The sequence below is a fragment of the Marmota flaviventris genome, chromosome 5 (genome assembly GCF_047511675.1).
Source record: "Marmota flaviventris isolate mMarFla1 chromosome 5, mMarFla1.hap1, whole genome shotgun sequence".
NCBI lineage: Eukaryota > Metazoa > Chordata > Mammalia > Rodentia > Sciuridae > Marmota > Marmota flaviventris.
The window spans coordinates 108,531,085-108,550,542 of NC_092502.1; the positions used below are offsets into that span (position 1 = coordinate 108,531,085).

The 19,458-nt window shown below is 33.6% G+C and overlaps 1 protein-coding gene and 1 pseudogene across 1 annotated transcript in view; one reads left to right on the forward strand and one right to left on the reverse strand.

Moving 5' to 3' along the window:
* The window catches only part of Ankrd31 (ankyrin repeat domain 31), a 190,863-nt gene that overhangs the window by 143,650 nt on the left and 27,755 nt on the right, over positions 1–19,458 (reverse strand). Inside the window, 5 exon segments of the mRNA XM_034636448.2 lie at positions 680–786; positions 1,330–1,610; positions 3,993–4,550; positions 6,609–6,652; positions 15,228–15,304. Of these exon segments, the coding sequence (XP_034492339.2) occupies positions 680–786; positions 1,330–1,610; positions 3,993–4,550; positions 6,609–6,652; positions 15,228–15,304 (1,067 nt within the window).
* On the forward strand, positions 11,423–12,493 carry LOC114086297 (large ribosomal subunit protein uL23-like; annotated as a pseudogene).

The following is a 19,458-nucleotide window of genomic DNA, read 5'->3' on the forward strand; positions in this document are numbered from 1 at the left end:
TCAACATTTTGCCACGACTTTAAACAGTCTACTTCCCTCTTCATTTATACATATACACACATAAAAAATAAAATGAGTACCTTTTATATACCATATCCTTTTACCATTAATATTTAAGTGTTTATTTTCTAAGAACAGGACATTCTTTTATATAACCCAGTATTATTACCAAATTCAAGAAATTTAACACTGATACAATCTGCAGTCCATATTCCAATTTTGCCAATTTTCCACTATTATGTTTTAACCAATGTTTCTAGATTCCCTTATTATATTTGAGAGGTTTTCTCAGTTCAATCTTTTGGGTTATATAGGAACATAGATAAGAGATAAGAACAATAACAATCTGGCTTTGTTCTTTTCTCCACTACTCTTGGTATAATTTCTCACAGTTTTGTTAGGCTGGTCAAATACCTAAATTTGAAAAGACTTCTGTATTTACCCTCTCCAAAACAGAAGTACAGAAAAAAATACCAGCCTATGAGCCAGAAGTTTACGATCAAATCCCAGTTGTGTTCTTAATGCTCTGTGTGATGCTGGAAAAACCTTACCATCTCTGAAGTTCAGTTTCCTCATCAATAAAATGAGAAAGTTGAGATAGATAATCTTTGAATCTTTTCTACCATAATTGTTCCTATGTGACTTAAAGAAATGGAGAAATACCCAAAATATGCCTTACCATTTTTTATTGAAAGTCGTTTATTTTTCCTGATCTGTTTACTCTTGAGTCTGGATGAATGGATACTCTTCCCTTTACCTTCAATCATTAAAACAGGATCTTGCATTCTTGAAAAATAAAGGTATTTTTAAAATTACCATAATTTTTCTACAGGCATTCATGAAAAATCATACCAAATTTTGACTACAATTTTAAAACTCAAAGATATTTTACTGAGCTGTTCTTAAGTAGCAAGGCAGTTTTAAATATAGAGATGGCTCCTGAGTTAACTACAGATGATTCTGTGACAGACATGCTATATTGCCAGTCTTCATAGATTCTAGTTCTCTTTGTGTTTCTCTCCTCTAGGTGTAGTCTCCTATAAATCTGAGTACGCTGAGTCTCCTATATATCACTTCCCAAATCAGGATGCCAGTATCCACTCTATTTCCCCTTTAGGGCAAAAAAGGCAGGCTGTTTTCAAGAAATAAGGATTTGCTTAATGGAATGGCACTGATCAAAAACCGCAAAATAAAAAAAGCAGCAACATAAAAAGTAATAAAGCTCTTTACTTAGGGGTAACTTTACACTGACCCTAACATTCTCAAGCATATAATTATTTATTAGGTTCATAACATAACTGGAAACAAAGATTCAATTTAATAGCATACCTGAAATTGTTAGTTGAAGATTTATTATTTATTTGATCCTCACAGCTAGGTATTTTTGGTAAAATCTCTTCTGTAATCTTACATATGTCATTTGTACCATTTGCATCTTGGCTTACTTTCAGTTTTTCTAGTCTAGATGATCTTCTTAATATACATGGAGTTTCCTGGTCAGAGGCATTTTCCATAGAATTTGAATTCCCTTTATTATTTAGTGGCTCACAAGAGGGGACATTTTGATGAGGCAAAGTTGGTAACTCAAATGAACTTAGGTCTTCGACAGTCTGTAAAGATGTGATACATCCATAAATAATTATAGTACTGAAAAATATTAACATTAGGAGAAATTAAGTTTGATCTTGTTCTTGGATAAAATTTATATGCCTCTGAAAAGATGAAAGTGCAAGAATTCACAGGCATGTCAACTAAATTATTTTAATAATAATTAATGTAATAAAAGATAATATAAATTTAAAAACTTAAGAACATAATTTAGTAAAAATGATTTATTCAATACTCATCTGTAAAATTTAAGGGAAAAACCTAAGACTATTCTTGGTGCTTCAGTTTTATAGGAAATAGTAAAAATGACAAAACCCATAAAAACATTAGAAATGCCATACTAGAGTTGGACATGATGTTGCACACCTGTAATTCCAGTGGTTTGGGAGGCTGAGGCAGAGGATCACAGGTTCAAAGCCAGCAATTTAGCAAGGCTCTAAGTAACTCAGCGAGAGAAACCCTGTCTCAAAAAATAAAAATGGCTGAGGATGTGGGTCAATGGTTAAGTGCTCTTGGGTTCAGTATCTTATACAAAAGAAAAAAAAAAAAAAGCCATACTAGGCCAGATCAGTGGTCTACTTAGCCTAGTATTTTGTTATTTAGCAGCAACAATAAGGGACATTAAAACTTGTGGGACAAGATAGTATATAACCTTATTTACACTGATTTAAAAAAGGTCACAGTATAACCTGAATTGCTCTAGTTTTCCTTAATAATCCATTATAAATTTAATTTCCATGAAGATTTTTATTTTACACATATCATCTAAACCTTTAGCTTATTTATATATCCAGTTTGTAAAGGTTCAAGATAAAAATTTCCGTATTTTTATCACACCTGAATTAGAGTATTTAACTTGATCTGTTCTGTTCTAAGCACATCTCTTTTCTACTTTTAAAAGTTTTTTCTTTTATTTTGAAGAATTGCCAAGTTTGTGCTCCCTTTATGAGTACCTATCATAATTTCCCATACATTTTATTCATATTCCTTCTTTTCAGATTAGAGCACTACAATGTTTAATTTTTACCCCCTATCTCCATAATCTGTGTTTGTCCTTGTCTCTGTCTCTCTCTTAGTCCTATTATATCTGTTTTGGGATATGATAATCAGAACCCCATGTAGTATTATTCTAGGCATATATGTTGCAACATGAGCTCAGCATTGTTATCTAAATCTTCCCAAGGATATTCACAGGAGCGTTTTGGTAATAGTCAAAAGACAAAGAGAATCCAAATGACCACCATTAATGAATTGTTTAAATAAATTACAATATATTCATATATTGTAAGACCATTTAGCAAGTTAAAATATTTAAGTAGTATTATATTTCCTAACACTGAAAAAATAACCAAGATGTATTATTAAATTTCAAAAATAAGTTGTAAAGCATTCTGTATAAAATCCCATGTGAGTAAAATAAACTTAAATAGACTATAATAGCAATAATTAGACATAGATGTACCAAACTGCTAAGAGTGAAAACTCGTAGTGGTGCATGCCTGCAATCCTAGTAGTTCAGGAGGCTAAGGCAGGAGGATTGCCAAGTTCAAAGCCAGCCTCAGCAATTTAGTGAGACCCTAAGCAACTCAAAATTTAAAAAGGTGGGGGAGGGGGAGGCTGGGGATGTGGCTCAGCGGTTAAGCAACTCCCTGGGTTCAATCCCTGGTACGAAAATTTTAAAAAAGAGTGAAAACTCTAGAGTGGAACTGAGGCAAAGGAGCACTTTTTGTTTCTATATTATTATTTAATGCTGTAATGTTTGATTTTTTTAAATGAATATTCAAATTGCCAACAGGAAAAAGAAACTTGGAACGCAGTAGGCCATTGTAGGGCCTCTACATATAACATTGCTGGAATTCTGGCAGTATTCTCAGACACAGAAGGCAAAGTTCTGCTAAAGCTGGGCATTTTTCCCCCTCACCTGGCAGCCCAACTACATACATTCTATAAATTAATGTGAGGTATCCCGTCTCTACTCTGAATCTAGGTAAACATAATGATTTTCTGAGCTAACAGAGAAATTTCTGGTAAAGAACCTTTCTTTCCTATATACACAAGAAAATTAATGATAAGCCTTCTCAGGTCTATTGGGGAAAAATCTATTTTAGCTTCCTAACCCCTTGAAAACTGTATGCAAGAACTTTTAAAAAGATTACTATATGCCTCGAAATTAGAAAATATCTTCTAAGATGTTGATATTTGGGTAGAAGATTTGAATTTAATACAATGTAGATTTACTTGTTAAATGTCAACAATAAAAAAAGGCAAAATCATCAACTCATACTTGCACCTACTTGTTCCACTGCTAGACCATTGTCCCGCAGCCCAGCGAAGTTGGAACTTTGCTCTAATGATAGAGTAGAATGAAGAGATTCAAAATTCACCTCTGCTATTTGTGTACAATCTTCATCAGTTTGGGACATAACAGGCTCTACTTCTAAACATCCATTTTCATCACTAAGATTGCTGCCTTCCTCTATTCTGTGACAGATGGGTCCCAGCTTGGTTTCTGACAATGTGTTCAGGGCTGCCAATAACTCTGCAGGTAATGTATCATCCTTTGTGTTTTCTAGCAAATCTCTGCTATAAGCTGATGAAGCATTCAAAGGTATTTCTATGGAACTTGGGGAGTTAATCAATTCTCCGGGATCAAAATCATTCATTATTTCTAACAGTCTTTCCTCCTGGGTGCTGTCTGGTGATGTTAGCAACCTTTCTAAGGCAGATACAAAAGTTTCAAGGGAGCTTTCTTCATCCTTGGTTTCTTTAGAAGTCATAGTCATTGAAACTTCCTTCCCAGGTTCAGAAAATGCATGTGGTACTGCTAAGATCTTCTCTTGCTCTGTTAATGATTTCTCCTTTACAGCAAGCATACCAGATACTGTAATAGCAGTACCTGCAAGAAGGCTAATTTCAGGGGAATCTCTGTTTTCACTTAGTTCCTGTATATTCCAAAAAGAAATTCCATCATTACAGCATATACAAGAAAACATTTGAAATTAAAAATTTATAGTTTTGTAATTTGTTTGTAAGTTGCCCTCAAAAAGTGGTTTTATCAACTGTTCTCCTCATCCTTAAGTAAAAAAGAATATTCCTTACTACTTTCTTATACCAAATTATTAAAGACTGAATACATAATTAATCACTTAATAGTGGACTGAGAGTAACTTTGGTTGGACCATAGTTACAGATGGAAAATGATCAATTTAATTAAGTTTAAATTATCTGTGCTAATAGAAGACACAGATGTAACAGTTAAAGTAACAGGTCATCTCAAAACTTCATAGCAGTTAATTACAAAATTCTTTCTTGCCAAAGCTTGTATTTAGTTTTACAAAAATTATTAACTAGGAATAAAATTATGTCATCCACCTTATTTTTAGTCCCTATCTTTGTATTAATATACAATAAGAAGTGAAAAGACTGAAGGACAGGAAATCCGAGGGGAAAATAGGAGAATTGAGGGTGCAATCTGTGAAAGTATTACAAGCCCTGGTTATAAATTAATAGATCTGGGTTGTGATATTTTAAAGAAAATACACAACACTTACATTTCAAGTAACCATTACTTTTCCAAGATATTACCTTAATAAATAGATTGCGCCTATTCTCACAATGTTTATAATGTTCAAAATATTATTATAATCTCTCCTGAAAAACTGATTTCAAAATCAGTTGATAAGTCATTCAAGAATATAACATACTTTAAAGGTATTGAATTTTTTTCCAGCAACAAAAAACTAGTAATTTGCTTGACCTTAAATAACAGAATGGGTTTCAATGACTTTGGCTGTTTCCAAAAATCAAATCTACCACCTCTTTCATAGAATGCACTATTATTTTTTTAGCCTTCTAATATTTATAACACATGTTTATAAATAAAAAATATTTATAAATAAAAAATTTTATTCTTCCACTGATCTTTTTCTATCTGGCACCATTCATCTTCTATGAATACAGCATACAGAGCTTAAGAAGATATATTTATTTATTAGTAATACCAACTCTAATTTGCTGGGAAAGCTAAAGAAATTTAAAAATGAATCAAGAACTAGATCCTACCCATTCTTTAAGCGGTATCTTAAGGCCTCCCTCCTATTTGAAGTCCTTATGTCTACTAAATATAAGGCTCTAGGTATAACAAACAATCCCACAGAGTCTAGTATCTTGCAAGAAAAAGTCATCAGGGAGGCAGAGGCCATGTAGAGTTTTATAATTGTTTGAAAAATACTTGACAAAACAAAATTAAATCAGCTGCTTTACTACAGAACTTTTCAGAGCATATGCACTGTAAATATCTGGGGAAACTAGGACACTGTGTTCTTCATAGTTTTGTCCAAAAAAAAATCTTTCTTTTTCCTCAGAAGATCTATTAATGTCAGAGGGCAAGTAATTAGGAAATACTGATTACAGACAGTGAAAAATAAACACTAAAGAGAGAGTAATTACTTTGGTCAAGATTACCAGAGTCATCTGAAACAGATCCACAGAGGATAAAGGTCTTGAGCCAGTAATCAAAGATTTGTAAGGGAGTGAAGGAAGGGAGGAACACATATTTATTCAGCACTAATTAGGTGACATATATTATAAACTTATTGCTTTTAGTCCTTACAATAACTCTGAGAAACAGATATTGTCTATATTTTACAGATATAAATAACATAGCTGACTTCAGAACCTAGTTCTGATTCCAAAATTTATGCTCTTTCTCCTGTCTTCTGGCTCCTGACTTGAGAAAAAAAAAACTTGTTGGCAAGAACTGCATAAAATACAGCTGAGATGAATTAAGAAATTGATCAAGAAAACACTGTTTTATTACAGATAAGGAAGAATAAATACTAGAAGAGGTTTTTGAACAAGAATGAATTTCTACCTATTGAAATGGTTTGGTCATATTACTGCCTTAGGATAGGGTCTAAATTAGCTTAATAGTTTAATCAACATAATTTTAAAAAATCTAAGTCCATGATCTACATAGATAATCTGTTATACAAACCAACCTCTTCTAGATGTGACAGAACTTCAGTATTTTCAGCTTCAGGCTCTGGAAGAGAACATATGCTTTAATTCCAGTTTTATTAAAATACTAAATCCATACCCTCTCATTCAGCATTTTAAAATCACATAACTTGAACTCCCTCAATTAAAGTGACATTATCAAATATTTTATAAATATATCTTATTATTATAAAATTATTTTCATTTTAGAAATGAAATTATAAAATTATTCCATTTCTGAAAAAATATTTTAAATAGGGCCAAATAGAACTACAATTATTCAGAATTAGTTTAGCTAAAACCCAACCCAATTCTCTATTTTAGCTGAATTATTGTAAGTATTTCTAAATACACAAGGAAAAATAGTTATCTACTTTCTAAGTATTATTATCTCCCCTCCATTATAAGTCACAGAATTTAAATGAATTCATGCTATATGGAGTTAGGCATGAACATTTCCTATAAGGCCAAAAGGAATCAAGAGCTCATTCTAAAGATTCAGAGGATGCTGCCTTGCCTCTGTGACTTCAGCTGTACTCTGTGTGCTCACCTGGACCCCTCTGAGCTCAGCTGGCTGACAGCAGTTCACATCAAGTTAATTTTGGAAGGATAAGGAAAAAAATTATTTCTCCTAACACCACACTCCCTTTGCCTTCTATCTTCATTATTAAGACTCAAGGATTCGAATATACTTGGGTGGTATTTAGGACTCACTGACATTTCAAGCATTTTTTTTGTTTTATTTTGTTTTATGTCATTCTATACTTATTGTATGTAAATAAGTTATAAGATACACCAAAAAATAGGCTGTATGAAGCTGGACTTGGTGGTGCACACCTGTAATCCCAGCTACTTGACGCAGGAGGACTGCGAGTTCAAAGCCAATCTCAGCGAACGGTGAGGCACTAAGCAACTCAGTGAGACCTTGTCTCTAAATAAAATACAAAATAGAGCTGGTGATGTGGCTCAGTGGTCAAGTGCCCCTAAGTTCAATCCCCAGTACAAAAAAAAAAAAAAAAGGCTGTATGCATAGTATCATCCTATCTTTTGTAAATGAATTATATTTTAAATGTATTGGTTCTTTTTAGTTATGATGGCAGAATCCATTCTGATATAATTATACACGCATGGAATATATTTTAGTTAAGATCTCATTCTTATGGATGTACATGATGGTGGGATTCATTATGTTTCACAGAAAAAGAAATATGAATGGTCAGCAAATAAATGAAAAAATGTTCAACATCTCTAGCAATTAGAGAAATACAAATTAAAACTCCAGTCAGAAAGGCAGTATACAAGAATACAAGTAACAATAAATGTTGGCGAGGATGTGGGAAAAAAGGTACACTCTTACATTACTGGTAGGACTGAAAAATGATGCAACCACTCTGCAAAGCAGTATGGAAATTACTCAGAAAACCTGTCACAGAACCACCATTTGACCCAGTTATCCCTCTCCTTAGTATATAGCCAAAGGATTTAAAATTAATCATGTTTGAGCCATTCTTTCAGTTTCTTTTTACTAGGCAATATCTACATAGCTACTGTAAAAGCAAGTTTTATCTGTTGAACCTCAGAATATATCCTCTCAAGCAAGACAGGTTTTTCAGCTTATATTATTCTTTGTGCATCAAGGAAGTCCTAACATAGAATGCTGTTTTAGGACAAAGTGCTGTTAGAATGCTGGCAAGCGAAATTTCCTTGCTCTTTCGACAAGGAGTTATTCCCCTTGTTGTTGTAGGGTCAGCTACATGCCAGTTTCTGGTTTTGGTATCTTGACTTCTGTAAGATGATATGTTTTTATTACCCCTAGCCTATCATGACTGTTATATGTACATACCCGCTATAAAAGCTATTTTGCTGTGTGATAAAGCAGACACTGTTCTCTGAAACCATATCCCAAGGGGTTTCTCTGTACCCTCAAGCTCCTCACAGTTGATGTTGGAGGGTCAAACCCCCCAGTACATACTAAAAACAAAAAAATGGTTTTTACTTTTAATGATGAAAATCAACTAGGATTTTAAAAATCATGGCATTCCACTTCCTCATAGATAATGAATAAAGTGAATAAAATCATAAGAATAATTTTTCTAACTTTGAAATCCTCTATGCTCATGTTTCACTATCCATATCTTAAGTTATTTGAAATTTTATATCTCTAGTTGCTTAAAATTTTAATATCAATGAAAACACATTTTTTCCGTGTTCCCTCTACTCCTCCATCCCCCTGGTTAAAAGAAACATTTGAAGAAAATTGGCAATTATCTTTGCAAAAAAGATTATATTTTGTTTATTGGTTGGTTTATTTGAATAAACTCTCAGGTCCTTGAGCAGAATTCAAAAACAGAAAAAAGGATTTCACCCTCTTTCTCCTTTGAATTATAAAGAATCTTCAAAGAAATCTTTTCCTATACTGTCTTTGATGTCACCATCAAAATGATCTTTTGTAACTAGACATGGTGGTGTATGCCTATAATCAAAACTACTCAGAAAGCTAAGGCAAGAGAATCATAAATTGGAGGCCAGCCTCAGCAAATTAGAGACACTGTGTCTCAAAATAAAACTTTAAAAAGGGCTGGGAATATAGTTCAGTGGCTAAGTATCTGCCTAGCATGTGAGGGGCCCTGGGTTGATCTGCACACTGAACAGGAAAAAAAAAATATTTCTCTTATGTTAACATTTACTGCTTCAAAAATATGATAAATTAATAAAATATTTTACAGAAATTTCATTACTATATTAAAAATAAACATTTAGAAGGAATTCTCATATTTTCCATCAAGGTTTTTTTCATTTAAAAAATTTTCATTAGAGCATTATAGTTATAGTTATACACAGTAGTAGGGTTCATCTCAACAAATTTGTACATTGATGGAATTCAGTTTCAGTTCATGTCCTCTCCCTTTCCTTTCTTTCTTCCCTTTCCCATTCTCTTTCCTCTAATCTACTGATCTTCTCCACCAAGATTTAAAAAAAAATTTAAATTAGATGTCAGTAAAATACTCTGATGCTAAAATATTCTCAGTGGGTACTAATTGGCCTTAGCCACCCCTGACCCAGAAGTTTGTTTGTTGAATTGGTGGATAAACAAATAAATGAGTTAGGTAAGTAGATAGACACATAGACAGATCATTCACAAGAAGACCTGAAGTACAGACCCTAAAAAAATCAATCATTTAACCATACGGTCCTGCACCCATCATTCCACATGTAGGTCTTAGAGGCCAGATGTGCAACACGGCACTGTTTAGGAGGGTTATATGACATAGACCAGGAATATCTAGGTCAAAGTCAACAAGGCATGTATTCTACTTCCTGGGGAACGGAAGACTAGCATTTCCCAGGGCTTATCTCAAACTACACCATAGACTATAACTTTCAGAAATGAGTCGTTTTTAAAAAAATATTTATTTTTTAGATGTATTTCAACACAATACCTTTATTTTATTTATTTTTATGTGATGCTGAGGATGGAACCCTGGGCCTGGCACATGCTAGGCGAGTGCTCTACCGCTGAGCCACAACCTCAGCCCAGAAATGAGTCATTTTTTATACTGAATTCCCTCCTCTATAAAGGGGGAAAATTTATTTGTTTATAGACATAGCAAGGAATAGAGGCTGAATAAGATAGTCCTTTTGGTGTTAAAGCTCCAGTAGTGATTTCATTTTTATTATTTTTTCGAGGCATGTGAACAAAGAACAAAATATCAAAGACCTTGGTGAAAAGCCTCAGGGCTTTATCTCAAAGTTAACTTTATATTCTAGAATATAATTACAACTGGTGGCATTTGTTTCACTATTTGAAGGGACTGACTCAAGAAATATAATAAAGTGCTGAGGAAAGGGGATTCAAGTCAGTTTCAAATGTGACAAAGGATTTTAGGTCACTGAAGACCATCAATCTTGCCAGGAGAAGTAACAATACATAGAAGAAGCACCAGAAAAAAGACAGAAAGATATCTTCGTTGCTTAATACTAAATTCAGAAAACATTCTATAACTTCAGGATTCTTAGTTACAGGAATTCTCCTTTTTAATTTAAAATTTATTTAAAAAAAATTCTTCTGGAATTCTCATCTATCCTTATCCCTTGAGAAACAAAATATAATAGTATGTATAAGAAATGATTCTAAAATACCAAAAGCAATAAAAACAGCCACAGAAGTTTCAATTTATGCAAAAATTTTAACTTGCATATAGATTTTAACTTATATACAAGCATTATAATATTAATGCTATTATATTTACTTAAGATAGTCTGCTTATTTTGATTATTCCATAATTTGCTTAGAACTACCCTTTAAAGTGAGAGAGAAAAAGAATAGGACTATATTAGAACACTATCAGGATTAAAGGCTAATAAGTTAACAGTTTACTTGCACAAGATTTAATCTGTGATGATACTATAAAATTATTTTCATGTTCTGAATACTCTGAAAGGAGTGAAAGCAAGAGAGAGTGGCAATGAGGTGCCAGAAGGGAAAGAAACTACCAATTCTATGGTTTTCTAATCAACACAGCTTCAGGGCAGAAACAAACACTATGGTGCACAAAGTACTTTTAAAAAATAGTAAGACTTGTCACTCAGAAGATCAATGAGGGTTTTGAGGACACTGCACAGATGCCAATAGCATCACAGAAATTAATGGCTCTCAGAAGGCCAAAACTGGCAGGAAAAATGGACAAAGTGGAAACTTGTTTTCTATAAATACTGGAATTAGGTATAGAAAAAATGTGAATCAATCTTTGTGTAACTATGGCTGACACCTGTTATCCTGGTCAAAAACCAAAGAAGAAAAGGGAAAGCCCATGGCATGACACCATCCATGACACCTCTGTCCACGTTGTACAAGACAACCCTACAAAAAGGACCTCAATCTCTAAAATGGTAACTTTACAGCTTTATAAACATGATTCTTTTGGTTTATCCATCAAACACAACTTATAAAAGGATTTATACAGGTTTTCACAAAATTTGAAGGGTATGTTTGCCATAATTTGAATTATAATACTGGGCTATCAGATATTGATCTTAAAAATTACTTTGACTTAAAAACCTTAAAGTTCTTATTTATCTGGAGAGGAGCATCAATTATAATTTGTTCTTATATTTATTTAATGGTCGATTTATTAAACTTCAGTCTCTAAGACACAAAAACATGAAAATTACTGTTTCTTTAATATTTAAACATTGATTATAAACTTTTAATTCTCTTAAATTACAAATTTAACAGGATTAATCTTTTCACAACTGCAGACTTAAAGTAAAAGGCAAAGTACAAGTACAATGGTTATGAAATTTATTATTATTATTAAACTAATTCTAAAATAACAGTACACTGGTTTGATTCATTCTTATTTCTATTCTTAGGCCTGTAACTTAATATTAAAGTAATAGTTATTTTGAACCTTTTCACTAAAAGCACACCGAAAGTAAAGAAGAAAACTCCTGCCTCTTCCAAAACTGAAGCCAAAGCAAAAACAAAGGCCAAAAGGTAATGCTGAAAGGCATCCACAGACAAAAACAAAAAGATCCAAGTGTTACCCATGTTCTGGTAGTGCAAGACAGTGCAGCTCCAGAGTAAGCCCAAATATCCTCAAAATAGCACCCTCAGAGGAAATAAGCTTGACTACTATGCCATCATCAAGTTCCCTCTAACTACTGAGTCCGCCTTGAAGAAGACAGAGAACACCACAACACTTGTGTTCATTCTAGATGTCAAGACCAACAAACAACAGATCAAACAGCTATGAAGAAGCTCTAGGACATTGTTGTGGCCAAGGTCAATACCCTGGTCAAACCTAATGAAGAGAAGAAGGCATATGTTCCACTTGTTCTTGATTATGATACTTCAGATGTTGTCAACAAAATCAAGACTATCTAAATTGAGTCTAGCTGCTAATTCCAAATATATACTTTTTAATAAAAATTAAAAATAATTAAGTTATTAATTACCTTCCCAGGGTTACAAAAATTGCATCAAATAGAAACCAAATAATTTCTTGGATCAATTGAGGTGACAGGATCTGGGTCATTGATACCTCATTTTTTAAAAAAATATTTTTTATTTGTTGTTTTAGATATACATGAGAGGACAGTGTACTTTGACATACTATACATACATGGAGTATAAATTATTCTATTTAGGATCCCATTCTTGTGATTGTACATGATGTGGAGTTTCACTGGTTGTACATTCATATATGAACATAGGAAAGTTATGTCCAATTCATTCTACTGTCTTTCCTATTCCTGTCTCCCCATCCCATCCCTTTATTCCCCTTTGTCTAATCCACCTCCCACTGTGTGTTAGCATCCACCCCCATTGTGTGTTAGCATCCACATATTAAAGAGAACATTTGGCCATTGGTTTGGGGGGATTGGATTATTTCACTTAGCATGATAGTCTCCAGTTTTATCCATTTACCAGCAAACACCATAATCTCATTCTTCTTCTTGACTAATATTCCACTGTGTATATATACCACATTTTCTTTATCCATTCATGTGTTGAAGGGCATCTAGGTTGGTTCCACAGCTTAACTATTGTGAATTAAGCTGCTATAAACATTGATGTGGCTGCATTACTGTAGTATGCTGATTTTAAGTCCTTTGCTTACCTGATTTTTTGTTGGATTCAAACCTCAGTAGCCAGTTATCTAGCTTTACTTATAAAATAACACCTTAAACTTCACAAAGGTTTTTCTCTTGTTTATTTTTTTTACAATGCCATCTTTAAGTTTTATTTGGCCACTGTTCTAATATTTATTATATACTGACTTGTTCTGTTAGTATTATTATAAACTTATACCTTTTATCAGCATCTAATGCCGCAGTCTGGCTGGGCACAAATCACGAGCCACTGAAGCAGGAACAAACTTTATTTCTGAACTCCACCAGCACACTCCACACGCTCCCCAGGAACTCTCCCGAATGCCATGCGGCTCCTCCAGGAACCAACAACCGGAAATCCCTCCTCCGGCACTTCCCCAACCAATGCGAACTCTTCAGGAATCCCCGCAAGAGCTCAACCAGAACTCAACAGGAACTCCGCGAGAACTCGCTGGCGTCACCTCTGAACCACTACTTATGGCAAAAATGCCATGCGAAATCCCGACTCGGCTGTGGCCCTCAACAATCTAACAACAGGCAGGGATATTTATGGCTTTTATTTCCTAAGAGGTGTGGGATCTAGTCCCTGCTAAACACTCTCTTTAATTGGGTATTACTTATTTGTCATCTTACGACATGCTTAGACCTCACTTCCCACACTTTTTAATGTGTCACTACTGGTGCTCTGTATACACATGTACCTTCCCTTTCTTGGTACGATTCTTACTTTCTCCAAGACCACAGAACTTATTCATAGTTATGTTTTCTTTTTTTTCTACTTACTAATGGATAAACAGAAAAACCCTGTGATTTACAAATAGACATATATTGTAAATAAAACAAAATGCACTTGTATTAACAGGTCCTGACTTTTAAAAGGCATTCAAACTTTAATAAGTCCTACTATGGTCACCTTTTATAGACAACTTTTTATGTATTATTAACATTTTTTAGTATTACTGTGAATATATAATCTGTCCACAAAAATTTCCACGAACTAAAAATTATTGGTTTTTTTTTTTTTATATATTTTATTTTTTTAGTTTTCGGCGGGCACGGCATCATTGTTTGTATGTGGTGCTGAGGATCGAACCCGGGCCGCACGCATGCCAGGCGAGTGCGCTACCACTTGAGCCACATCCCCAGCCCCCAAATTATTGGGGTTTTTTTCCTGAATTTCTCACAGCAGGCCAGGGGAAGCAACGATCTAGGCCTTTATTGTTTTAGTGCTACCCCCAGACATCCTTAAAAGAGTCATCACTTTTCAGCAATGATTCATTTCAGACCATCCTGAAATCCAGATCCTTTAAGGATCCCTGGTTTATTTAGAATTCATACACCTATAGCCACCAATACACGTGTGCCACCAATACACGTGACACACAGAAAGTTCAAAACATACTCATTAAAAGAATGAACAGATAATATTATTAGGCACTAGGAGTGTGATGTAAGAATTAGTGATAAGGAGAAGTGGTAATGCAAAGCAGAATACAGAGCTTTATAAATTTATCTTTTCCAATTTCTTATCATGTATTCCTGCCCTTTTCTTATATTACAAGGTTTCACTAACTATCATGAATATTTACTACAGTGTGACACAACATACATAATTTCACTCTGGAGGAATTCCTAGGAGACACCTCAAAGAGAAAAATAGCATTCTCTAATGTAGCTGAAACCAAAGTAAAACTGGCCTGTGTGACTGCCAGTCAGGGAGAGCATAGTGTAGATATTAATGATGTTATGAACAGAAAAAACAAAACATTTTCTTTCAAGTTTCAGCCCCAAAAATCACAAGTAGAAAGAGTAGGCATTTGGAGTAGCAGGTACTGATTGCAGCTGACCTGTTTCCTTCACAGGCAATTCTATGCAACACAATCCAACTTCAATAGCAACACTGATTTCAAATTAAAATGTACAGTATACCAGCCTACTTGTAAGTAACTCCATATCTAAGCCTTTTATTTTCAGGCAAAGAAAAACCTCCACCCATTAAAACATACCTTCAATGTTTTGATGATTCAATGAAAGTATAGGCTGGGGAAATGACACAGTGAACATTGGAAAATTTTTTCTAGTCCTAAAAAATAAATGAACAAATTAATTAACCCTTTTAGAGGAAAGGAAAAAAAATACTATTTTCATCCAAATATAATTAAAACTTCTTAAGAAGAGCTTTCCAAATGTTATTGTTTTTGCTACATCATTCCAATTATTTTTATAATTATCAACTTGTTAACATTTACCTATGAAGTGACTGCAAAATTAAAGGAGCAAGCTGAAAAAAAAAGATTAGATAGTTCAGCAGTGTAAGCATCAGTCAACTCTTCATTGCTGTAACAAAACTTAAAGAGAAAAGATTTGAGTTCAAAGTTTTAAGAGGTTTTAGTTCGTGGTCAGCCAGTTTCATTGCTATGGGCCTGAGGCAAGGTAGAATATTGTGGCAGGATGTGGTAGAGGAAAGCTGCTCACCTAGAAGCAGCTGGGAAGGGGAGGGAGGGAGGGGGGGAGGGAGGGAGAGAGAGAGAGAGAGAGAGAGAAGAAGAAGGAGGAGGAAGAGGAGGAGGAGAGGGAGGAGGGGAGAAGGAGAAGGAGAAGGAGGGGAGGAGGGGGGGAGGAGGAGGAGGAGGAAGAGGAAGAAGAAGAGGAGGAAGAAGAAGAAGAAGAAGACCCCATGCAAATTATGAATCTACCAATGGATTAATTCATTAATGAAATAAAAGCCCTCTTAATTCAATCAATTCCCCAAAGCTCTACCTCTGAACATTGTTGCTCTAGAGACCACACCTTCAACACATTGGGGGAATATTTCATATCAATACCACAAGGTAAGCTAAATATATTTGATTTGAAAAAATTTTTGGAGATAACTGCTTGCCAAATAGAGGTAGCAATGATAGGGAGAAAATAGTCCAGAATTATGTAGGTTGGCTACATACATCCTCAAACATGCTGATAGTTTGTCATTATAGTTTCAGATATAAGTGAAAATCACTAATGAGAAATTTCTCAGACATTATTTTATCATTATTTTTCACAGCAGGCAAAAAAAAAAAAAAAATGTAAGAAATATGAGAAGGAAGAGCCTGAAGGCAAAATAAGGGTCATGTCTAATCTGAAATTCTGACACTGTGCCTTTGGATAATTCAAAGTTGAAGATTGTATACTTCTTCCTTATCCCTTGAAATAATTGAATATAAATAAATAAATTGAATAAATAAATGAAATCCCTTATTTGACAAAATTTGGCTGTTATAGTTGCTACTGGATGAGCAAATATATATCCATTTTACAAGAATAATTTTCCATTCTATGCACAAACATTTATTTCTTAAATACATGCAACTATTCCTTCACTAAATTATTAAAAATTTTACTTGCAAAATAAATGATTTTGTTGTACCAAGGGGAAAAAAGTTGACTGAAGGAAAGACAATACACTGCATAAATAAAACTAAGATAATTTCCTTAAAAAAAAAACAACTCCCTCATTTCAGATGTTTTTAGAGCAGTTTTTATGCATCAGGTACAGCTACTTAAATCCTAACCAAGAATAATAAATTGAGCAGCCTTTCTTATACAAAAAAGTGATTAATATGTTAACTTGAAAATGGAAATAAAACTATTAATATAAAATGATAATTTTTAATAGGCAAATAGAAAAAAAATTCTCTTTTTTCCCAAAATGTTATGCTTTGAGAAGAAGTAATTACAAACAAAACAAAACCTTGGTTTGAGTCAACAAGATAATTTTTTCCTTAATTATAAAGGAGAATTTAAGACATAAATCTGAAAATACAGCAAAGCTTCTCCTAAATTATTAAAAAGTTATTTATATTAGGCAAGACTGCAAATAATCTAAATATCCTACCATAGAATGACCAAACAAATCAGAGAACATAATCAGTTATATAACAAAGTAATAAACTCACACATTCAAAAAACATTAATAACATGAAAAAATAATTATATGTTATTACTTAAAAATTTAAAAACAGTATGTAGCACTATCTATGAATGATCCAAATTCTAAAATAAAATCTTCCAAAATGTCAACAATAGTTCTCTGGGCAGTGAGATTTTGTGCTATGCTAATCTTCCTTAATTTTTTCTTTTTTCCATTTTTTAAAATGAATTTATACTTCTAATATATTTGGTAAAAGGGTTATTTTATAATAATCCTTAAAATGTTTGATCTTCACGGGGCTGGGATTGTGGCTCAGTGGTAAGCACTTGCCTAGCATGTGCAGGGCCCTGGGCTTGATCCTCAGCACCACATAAAAATAAATGAATGGAATAAAGGTATTCTGTCCAACTACAACTAAAAAAATAAATATTTAAAAAATTTGATCTTCAGAATCCTTTACATCCTTAAAAATTATTGAAGATACCAAAGAGCTTTAGCTAATGTGGCATATATATACTTCAATATAGAAATTAAAGTTTAAGTATTTGTTTTTAAATGACAGTAATAATCCAGCAATATATTAACATATTTTATGATAAATTATATTTTCCAAAATGAAAAAAAAATTAGTGAGCTAAAGTGCAGTGGTTTGCATGAGTATTTCCTGCAAGTAATCCCAGCTAGTTGGTAAACTGAAGCAGAAGGATCACAAGTATGAGGCCATCCTGGGCAATTTAATGAGATACTGTCTATAAATAAATAAATAAAGCTGTGGATATAGCTCATTGGTAGAGCACCCCTGGTTCAATCTCCAAATTAAAAAAAAAAAAAAAAGTTGCAATGTTTCACAGTTTATTTTGGGATTGTGGTTCAGCGGTAGAGTGCTTGCCTAGCACACGCAGGGCCCTGTGCTCGATCCTCAGCATCACATAAAAATAAATGAATGGAATAAAGGTATTGTGTCCAACTACAACTTAAAAACATAAATATTTTTAAAATTTGATCTTCAGACTCCTTTACACCCTTAAAAATTTTCCTTCCTCAATTTTTTTCTTTAGTATTGGTATCTTTAAAAGAGATTAAAGAATCTCTTTATTGTATGATATAATATTAATTTTTTTCCTAGTACTGGGGATTGAACCTAGAGGTGCTTAACAACTGAGCCACATCCACTGTCTTTATTTTTTGAGACAGGGACTCAGTAAGTTGCTTAAATCCTTGCTAAATGGCTGAGGCTGGCTTTGAACTTATGATCCTCCTGCCTCAGCCTCCTGAACCACTGGGATTACAGGTATGTGCCACCATGCCTGGCCTTAATACCATCTTATATCTGCTATTGCAATTAATATGTTGCCATATATTATTATCTTGGTTGAAGTAGTTAATAAAAACCTAGCCACACACTTGTATGCAGTCAGAAAAGGGAGAACAGTTTAATAGACTTTTTAGATAATTGTGAATATTCTTCAATGACATCACACCAAAATCTACAAGCTATAAGATTTTTAAAAGTTGCTTAGGGGCTAGGGATGTAGCTCAGCAGTAGAGCACTTGCCTAGTTCACTTAAAGGCTTAGGTTTAATACCCAACACAGGGGGGAAAAAGTTAGTTGAAATGTGTCTTCTATTCTGGTCTTCTTGCCTATTTTAGTGCCAACCATGCTGTTTTTGTTACTATAGCTTTATAGTATAATTTAAGGTCCAGTATTGTGTTGCCTCCTGCTTCATGTCTCCAAGGATTGCTTTGGATATTCTGGGCTTCTTTTCCAACTGAATTTCATGATTCTTTTTCTATTTCTATGAAGCACGTCATTGAATGTTTCTGATGGAAACTGCATTGAATCCATATAATGCTTTTGATATTATGGCCATTTTTGACAATATTGACTCTGCCTATCCAAGAACATGGGAGATCTTTCCATTTTCTAAGGCCTTCCTCAATTTTTTTCTTTAGTAGTCTGTAGTTTTCATTGTAGAGATCCTTCACCTCTTTTGTTAAATTGATTCCTAAGTATTTTATTTTTTTGGAGGCTACTGTGAATGGGATAGTTTTCCAAATATTTCTTTCAGCTGATTTATCCTTAGAGTATAGGAATGCAATTGTTTATGGATGTTAATTTTGTATCCTACTACTATGCTGAATTCATTTATGAGTTCTAGAAGTTTACTGGTGGAGTTTTTTGGGGTCTTCTAAATATAAAATCATGTTGTCAGCAGAGATAGTTTTCTATTCCTATTCATACCCTTTAATTTCTTTCTTTTTCCTGATTGCTCTGGCTAGAATTTCAAGGACTAGGTTGAATAGAAGTGATTAAAGTGGGCATCCTT